Source organism: Cyrtonyx montezumae, unplaced genomic scaffold (genome assembly GCF_038088225.1).
Source record: "Cyrtonyx montezumae isolate F1298 unplaced genomic scaffold, pur_monq_1.0 scaffold_3, whole genome shotgun sequence".
NCBI lineage: Eukaryota > Metazoa > Chordata > Aves > Galliformes > Odontophoridae > Cyrtonyx > Cyrtonyx montezumae.
Genome location: NW_027072034.1, coordinates 103148035 through 103156634, shown reverse-complemented (window position 1 = coordinate 103156634; position 8600 = coordinate 103148035). Strand labels below are relative to the sequence as shown.

At 46.1% G+C, this 8600-nt stretch overlaps 1 protein-coding gene across 1 annotated transcript; it reads right to left on the bottom strand.

Moving 5' to 3' along the window:
* Positions 1 to 381: 381 nt before the first annotated feature.
* Positions 382 to 4878, bottom strand: ETFBKMT (electron transfer flavoprotein subunit beta lysine methyltransferase). The gene is made up of 3 exons (XM_065741167.1): positions 4501 to 4878; positions 2332 to 2462; positions 382 to 1283 (listed from the first exon to the last, which is right to left on the bottom strand). Exons 1-3 carry the CDS (start codon positions 4794 to 4796, stop codon positions 919 to 921), a joined length of 792 nt encoding a protein of 263 aa, XP_065597239.1. The 5' UTR covers positions 4797 to 4878; the 3' UTR covers positions 382 to 918.
* Between the last annotated feature and the right edge of the window lie 3722 nt (positions 4879 to 8600).

The window sequence follows — 8600 nt, the reverse complement described above, 5'->3', positions numbered from 1 at the left end:
AGAGCACTGGCCCAGGCTGACAGAGAGGTTGTGGAGTCTCCTCCCTGCAGCTCTTTAGAAGCTGCCTGGACACATTCCTCTGAGCAAACTGCCTTGGGTGGTGTCCCTGCTGAGCAGGAGGTTTGACCTGATGATCTCCAGAGGTCCCTTCCAGCCTCAGCCTGTCTGTGATTGTTTCCCATCACCACCAACAAGCTTTTCTTATGCTTGCAATGTTACAGAAAAAATACACATATAAGTGCTCTCTGTGAAGGATTGTTACCCTATGGCTGTCTAGTCATTTAAAAACTATTATTTTGGCTACAGCACAAGCAGCGTGTTTTAGATTCATGTGCAACTCCCTAAATAATCATTCTTGACAGCTTCAAGGTAAAGCAGCATTTTTTCTTTATTGTAGAGGGAAGGGGGAGCCTCAAATTAGTTACTTGGACACTCAGAGATTAGCAAAAAATGAAATAGTAAGGCACTTGGAATTGAGTATAACATAATAATTTACATCTTTACATTTTTCATCTTTACAACTTTCTGTAAATCAGCTGCAGAACTGTATGAAAGCAGCACAGTAATCTTTCAGACACCCTCCACTTCTCTCCCCACAGTGGTATACTGGATATCTAAAACGTTTCACGATAGTGCCAAAGACTGAGATTAACACACAGATTAAAACATCAAGCACGCAAACTCCAAAGTGTCATTATCTTTGGATTTGCACTTCAGCACGCCTTGCTGAATAAAGTTTGCACGTAGTTTTACCTCGAACAGAGCCAAAGCCTTAATGAACATGACTGAAATGAGTACGGTGAAGGATCAGTACTCTACTTTGTATCATTAGATGCGTTACAACATGTTCAATTCCCATTTTCATTTTATATACTTAGAAAACAGCCAAGCGAGACACAGTTCAGTAGAGAGCCACATTTAAGAGCTTCTTAAGCTGTTGGAGGGCTGATAACTCCAGACAATACTTGATGTTAATCCATTGTTTTCTTGTCTAGTATACTCGGGAAGTGAATATTCTATAACTTTACGCAACTGACTGTGAATGCTGTGGCTTAAAAACTGATGCCTGCCAGGGTCACCGATCAGCACTTCAGTTTGATGTATCCTGATGCACGTTCTCAGCCAGTGATGAAGACTGTCAGCAAGCTGTTCATCATAAAACATATCTCCTAGAACAATGAGGTCCCAGTTACCAGCCTCTGAGTTAATGATGTTCTTAATGGTGATGGGAAAGGGAGTAACGTGGTTCAGTTCACAGTTTAAAATCATTGCTGTTCCTGCAACTGAAAAAAGTCACAAAGTAAAATTCAAGTTGTTTTAGGATTCTACTATACAGCCCCTTGCAAATTTCTTTGACAAAAGTTCCATCTTTCACTTTCATCTCAAGTATTTTTGTTTATCTAATCTAGAGCCTCCGACAACTTTCACTATGGCTTAAAATCTAGCAGGTCTTAACCTATTGTTACACTTCCTCTTTAATCACTGAGTAATCAAATTATGAACAAACTAATTTCACAAGTCATATAGGGAAAAAAAATCCCAGAATCATACTAGAACCATAGAATGGCTTAGGTTGGATGGGATGCCTACCTGTGCAACCTGGGCTAGGGAGCTGCTTTGGCAGGGGGTTGGACTCAATGATCTCTGGAGGTCCCTTCTATGATTCTGTGACCTTAGTTCTGACTTCCCTGCTGTGGGCAGGACTGCCACCCACCAGACCAAGCTGCTGAGGATCCCATCCAGGCTGGCTCTGTGTGTCCCCAGAGATGGGGTACCCACAACTTCTTTGGGCAACCTGTTCCAGAGTGAAGTCTGGAAAAAAGAAGGGCAAAGTCTAGGCCCAACATAGGAAGCTTCAGCAAAATTCCATGGGTCTGCAGAAACCAACTTGCCAGCTGTGATGTTTCAGAACTAATTATTTGCCACTTTTGCTTAATTGAGGTGCTTACTCAGAGTTATAATTCTGCTTATAACTTCCAGATGTACTGCTTATCTGTGATAAATATCCTTCCTGACCACAAGACTTCTATAATAAGAGCAATATCCCTGAGCGAGGGGCACAAGTCCAAGGCAGAGACCACTCATTAGAGACCAGGTGTCTTGAGACAGCCTGTGCCCAAACATGGATGCAGTGAGTAGGGGGACACCTCCCCAAACAACCACCAAAGACCCCCACACAAGCGCAGAAGACTCAGTTATGTCTGTGTGACCTTGTACTGCTGTAGTCCTATGAATATGTACATGTGAGTTACGTATTAAATAGGCATATATTAAACATTAAAAAAACAACCAATAAAGATTTTGCACAGAGGTAGGAAAAGAAGGGCTTACTGGGGTCAATGTCGTTAGCAAGGACTTGAGATGCACCACTCATCACAGCAGCTATCGCTGTTGCTCCACATCCACTTCCAAGATCCAAAACAGATCGCCCTTTGACAACACATGGATTATCCAAAATGTACCTGCATTTAGAAGAAAAAACTGTCAGAGCAGTAAACCAGATACACAAGAGCTGCAGAAGTTCTCATCATATACGTAACAAAGCATGGTATCTTAAAGGACACTTATTCCAAATATGCAGCTTCTATATAGATCTTTATTTGCCTCTGCTGATAAAAAAAAATAAAATATCAAGAACCTAGATCCCAACACATCTGTGTGCAGACACTCAGAAACCCAGACTGGGAGAACAACTACACCCTACCCTCAGACTAAAGCAACAGTTGCAGATCTTGAGAGATGACAGCAGGAAGGTCAGGACCAGGAGTGAAGATGTAATACCCTGATGAGGAACTCAGACATGCAGAGGAGCTGACATCCCATGCCTCTCATCTTGCATTTCATCACAAGGAATCCTACCAGACAGCTTTGACACACAGGCTGGTGCTCGAGTATGCAGATACACGACAAGTGAGTAAAACTGGCTCGGTTTTAATCTTCTCCTGCAAGGTCTGATGTCCAGCTTTGTTACAGAACACCAGGGCATTATTTGCTACTGTTAAGATGCTCTCCTTTCAGCAGCAGCTCAGCCATCCAGCAAGTGCCCCCCTCTGCAGCCTTCATTCCCCCAGCACAGCCGATTTACTAACAGGCCTAAGGACAGGGGTGGGACCACAAGGGACAGCAGTCCACTTCCTCCTTCTGGAGGTACACTTGCAGTGATGTTCCTGCAGTAACACAGTAGAGCACCGTCTGGCCCAAACACTGTGAATGCTGTGTTTCCAGCAGAGTGCTTCTCAAACTACTTCTAATGACTGTGGTGACTTAGGACAGTCAAACCAACATACGCCCTGGCACAGACACTGTGCTGGTGTTGGAGACTGCTGTCTGCCACGCTGGGTTAACAGTCTGTCTTACTCTGCCATTGCTTGAAGTCTGGAATGCTGGAAATGCCAATTGTAAAACAAATGTGGTTAAAGAAGTGGTGTGTTCTCATGTTCCTGTGTTCCTTTTACAGATTGTACGGATAATTTCTGACACTCCCTTAAAATGAGTGCATAAATAATAGGACAGCCATGTGGTGAGATGCAAGTTAATTGGTGTTGCTACTTAAATATCTGGGCAAATGAATCAAATAACCATATAATTGAATGTAGAGATTATCTTATCTAATTCAATTGTGCAACGTTTAGGACCACTCTAATTCATTTGGATGGCAGGAATTTGATTGTAAAACCAATGTTTTTCCTTGGTGAAAGTGCTTTCTTATTTACACATTTCTGCAAAAAAAAAAAAAAAAACCAAAAAACAGTAAAGCCCTAATTCAGATCTTCCCTTTTCATCTATGTTGACAGCATCTGACAGTTTGTGCTTTGCTGTAGCAATTACAAACCTTTTCTGCTGTTCAACGTGAGAGATTTGATTTTATAGAATAAGAGAACTCTAACCAGTTCCTGGGAATCAGGAATACCAGATATGTTTCGATAGCAGGTGGTGAAAATGAAAACAAGGCTTCTGATGTGACCAGATGACAGTCACAGTAAGGCTTGATGATAAGGCTGCTGAAATCCTAAAGGAAGGGACTGGAGGAGGCCAACCGGCACCCGCAGGCACATCAGCACAAACCTACTTTTCTCAGTTGTCCAGACACATATCCACACTCCTGCCTGTCTCCTACAACCACCACACACACACAGAGGCACCACAAAATAGCAGTCCTGTGTGGAGTGACAATGAGCAATAGAATTAAACACCTTGCTGGGTTTGGATAGTGACAGCACAGCTCTTTCACAGATCCAAATTCGGCCCTACTGTCAGCACACATCTTCACAGAAGGCAGCAGATGACAGTGTACGAGCTGTAAGCTGCTCTACATACATCATGTGCTGAAAATTCACCACCAACCAGAGGAGGCTGCTCTGTAGAGAGCAGTAGAGAGGAGCCTGGATCGTGTGTTCTCATAAAAGACAAATACGTATCTTTGTAAATCACTTCAGCCAGAGTCAGGTCTGATGTGCTGACCAGCAGTGGACTGAATTTACTGGCTTCAGTGATGCATACCTGGAGAGGGCTTGGCCTCCTGGCCAGTAGATTGCCCAGAACGGGTCCCCATAGGGCCACAGGTCAGGCTTTTCCCTCCAGAACCTGCAGCGAGGGGTGAGGAGGCGCAGTCGGATCTCTGGCGTCAGGTGCCCACTGCTGGTCACCTCCGTGTTCTCTTCCAAAAACGCTCTCACCTCAGGGTCCAGCGACTTGCCAGCACTCCAGTGGCAGCAGCGCTTCCAGTGCGGAGCTGGACCTCCCCTCCTGCAGGTCCTGCCTGACAGCAGCAGCCGCTTCCAGCTGCTGAAGGCCATGTCCCCAGAGGGGAGCTGAGAGCACAGCTGGTCAGGGACTGCTGACGAGGCAGAAAGCTTGAAGCAAGTTCACAGCATGCCGTTCTTCAGGGCGATAAGTGACAATTCCTGAAAGGAAAACAACACACAGAGACAACCTTACACAAAAATTGTTTTTACATCAAAGGCAAGCAGTTAAAGGATTTCCTAAGACTTGTTCTCAGAATAGTCAGGCTTCCAGCTCCAAAATGAAAAACCAGCTCAAGAAGAAATCTTAATCAGAGTACTTGAATTTTTTGCACCTCAGCCGGCATTTTAAAGAGTCAGATGGTCTTACGGTGCAGAAGTCTCACGTGGGTACAGAAGAAAGTAAACCTGCACCGTGGTAGCCCACTCCCTGTGAGAAACCACACTGACATGCTCCAAGCTAACACAAGAGAAAGCAAATGGAGCGCATTCCAAGCTGTTTTCAGAAGCCAAGACATCCAGATCGGACGCTGACACTCAGGGACCTGCTGACACCACTCGGGGCTCATTTCCAGGTCACAGGCAGTGAAGGCAAGGAGGGTGGGAGCATGGTGCATCAGTGGCCCAATGCTTCATGTAGTTGTGTGTGTGCTGGCCTGCTTTAGAACACAGAATGGTTTGGGTTGGAAGGGGCCTCAAAGCTCACCCAGCCCCAACCCCCTGCCACGGGCAGGGCTGCCACCCAGCAGCTCAGGCTGCCCAGGGACACATCCAACCTGGCCCTGAGTGCATCCAGGGATGATGCACCCACAGCTTCTCTGGGCAGCATAATTATTGCTTGATAGCTTCCTAAAGCATTAAATTGTGAACTGAACTCCCGTAATGCTTGCTGTTTAGGTCGATTTAGTTAGGTCTTTAAATCATTGGCTGAAGGCTCTGTATTTTTACTGCTAAAAAAAAAACCGGGGCAACATTTTGCATCGCACCACATTTCAGAACGCCATTCAGCAAAGCCCGCGCCATTAACGAGTGCAATTAATGAGCACCTTTTCCTTCTCGAAGGCAGAGCTACGCAGGCCCCATCTGCCCGAGGGAAGCAACCAAGTTAATCAACGAGATGCAGAAACCCCATCAGCCAAAGCTGCGCGCGTTGACTTTCCCCATGAATTGCTGCAAATCAGCGGGGCTGACGAGGCAGCTTCTATTTCGCACCGCCCGGCACGACGCTGAGCGGCGCCGCACCGATTATTAACGGGGACAAGCAGCGGGCAGGGCAACCCACGGACCGCCACGCCAGAGCCGGCCGGGCCCGCACCTACCTGCTGCTGCCGGCACCGCTCCGCTCCGCCCGCCGCGCTGCGCCACGCCGCGCCCGCCCCCCTCCCCGCCCCCTTAAAGCGGCAGCTCGGCCGCGGGCGGCTGGGAGCTGCCGCCCAGAGGAGCTGTGGGTGCTCCATCCCTGGAGGCGCTCAGGGTCAGCTTGGATGTGGCCCTGGGCAGCCTGAGCTGCTTGGGTGGCAGCCCTGCCCGTGACAGGGGGTTGGGGCTGGGTGGACGTTGAGGTCTCTCCCAACCCAAAGCAATTTACTCTTTGGTTCTTTGAAATTCCACGCCCCGCTTTTAACGGGCTCTGCGAGGATGGCTGGTTTTGAAGTGCACGTCTCACGGCCTCAGCTGGAGCTGCCCACATCGCCTAGGTTATGAGGCCATCTAGTGACCTGCTGCCTTAGCGCACTTAAAATGCCTTGGCCGAGATGTGAAAGCATCTTAACAAAGCAGGGCCTTACGAGTGTCAGAGGAAGACGGCCCTGAGAGACCGGCGTCCAGCACAGCCAGTATCTGCCATCACAGGACGGGGCCTGACATCCACCCCATACCTCAAGCTGTAGGAATACCTGCGTGGCTTTTGTCTGAATGTACCTGTAAGGCAAGATTCTCCTTCAATTTCCTGGAAACTGATAAAAGAAACATGCTCTGGTCTCAAGGAGGACATTATCTCTTGGAGGTCTTAGGGGAAAATGCAAGTTTTGAAAGGTTTTGAGTCTCTCAGCAGCTCTTTCTGGTACTCTCCAAGAAGGAAAACAATAAAAACACTCATAATACCCCAAACTGTACATAAAATGTGCAATTGAGAGGCCCCTAGATGCTCACCAGTATGCTAGAAACAGCACAAGGAGCCTGGCTATGCTGTGTTAATGCCTTTATCACACAGTAAACATCTACCTAGCATGACATTAAAAGGCTCTATTGATAGCAGTGATAGCTGCCAGTCCTCTGGACAAGCCATTTAGACTATCAGGACATGCTTGTGCTGATGACTTCAAGAACGTATCAAAACCTGTCCCCCTTGAGAAAAAAAAAATCTTTCATTTGCAAAGACTTTCTGCTTTAGTTTAGGTAGTGACATCTTGAAAATTTCTGCTGATAAAATGCAGGATGTGAGTTGCAGCCAACTAACATAACCGTGCTGGAATTTGCTGTGAGGACGACAGCTTTGGTCACAGCATAACATTGATCTGGTAGGTGGTGAAGAACTCTTTCAACAGGCAGTTGTACAGTAGCACTCCAGGGACTTTTCTGCATCTGAGGGAATTAGTGGATTACTGGCTGATGCTACAACTGCCCGTGTCCCTGGGGAAGTCTTGGCTGAACCAATTAACAGCAAGAGAGTGGAATTGCACAGGGACAGAAAGCAGGAGTAGATGGAGTGTGGCTACTGTCTCATCAAGGAGCCGATGACTCAGGTGTATTGCAGATACAAGGGTTAAACTCAAGGGAAGAAAGACAGCCAGGTGATAACCCCCACCTTGTTTCTTCTTCCGTGGTTTATAGAACTGAAAGTCCAGTCTCATTGTCCAGTTCTCTTTGGAAAGGCAACTGCTACAGCTCACTGCAGTGGAAGGACCTGAGTGGAAATTCACAGAAAGACATACGAATGAACTCAAACTGCTATTGATTTGTATAAAAATCTCCTCCTAACAACTCAGTATCAGCAGCCAGGGTTTTGCACACCAGGATCGATTTGTGGTTAGCTGGACATGCAGAAACAAGTCATTACCAAAATGTAGCTGGCACATCAGCTACAAAGGTAAGGCAAAATTTAAAATGAGAGCTCTGAACAGGTAAGGGAGAGGAAATTAAATAATTCTGTTGCACCTTCAGGTACAGCTCACACCTATTCATTTCAGAATCACTGCATTTTTTGCATTTGAGGAATAGATAACTTGGGAAAACAAATCACACTATATATAAAATGTCTGGAAGTGATAGGTGTGTTTTTCATAGGTTTACTTGTCCCACTGCCTTCCAGCTGCACTGGGTTAGGAGCAGGAATGAGCAGTAGCTGGCAAACATAATTGCAACAGGTGGATCCTGGCAGGGGAATGCAAGGTGCAGCTTCTTATGGAGTGAAAAGAGCAGAAGCTGTATTATTCTATTTCTTCTACCAATGCAGGCTTAATCTTCCTGAGATTAGGGGTCCCAGAGGTAAGAACAAAATGATGGAAGCTCTCATTTGTCTCCATATGTAGCTAGGGCATGCTTGACTGCTCATATTCATGCAGAGACAGGAGGGCACTTCTGTAGCATGGACAAAGCCTCAAAAGTTACATAGAGTCAGGTTTGATAACCTGCTCCTTCAAGGATACTTATTTGGATAGTTGTTTTTCTACTAAAACTAGAGAGTACATATTTATTTTAGTGTACAGAAGTCCTATTTTTTTATTTTTTATTTTTTAACAGGTGAAGTCTCCTTGACAAACTGGACCTTAATTCCCATTTATCTCTTAACATAATGATGCTTGGGCTCCTACATTGCAGTTCCCAGCAGTGTGTTGTGACCATCAGTCATCAGGAGTT

Bases quoted from the DNA above. Each gene is read 5' to 3' on its own strand.
- ETFBKMT (XM_065741167.1), bottom strand. From the start codon at position 4,796: ATGGCCTTCAGCAGCTGGAAGCGGCTGCTGCTGTCAGGCAGGACCTGC. The intron at 2,463-4,500 runs GTATGCATCACT...TTCTAAATGCAG, and splicing joins GGAGGCCAAGCCCTCTCCAG to GTACATTTTGGATAATCCAT. The intron at 1,284-2,331 runs GTAAGCCCTTCT...GACTTTTTTCAG, and splicing joins TGCTAACGACATTGACCCCA to TTGCAGGAACAGCAATGATT.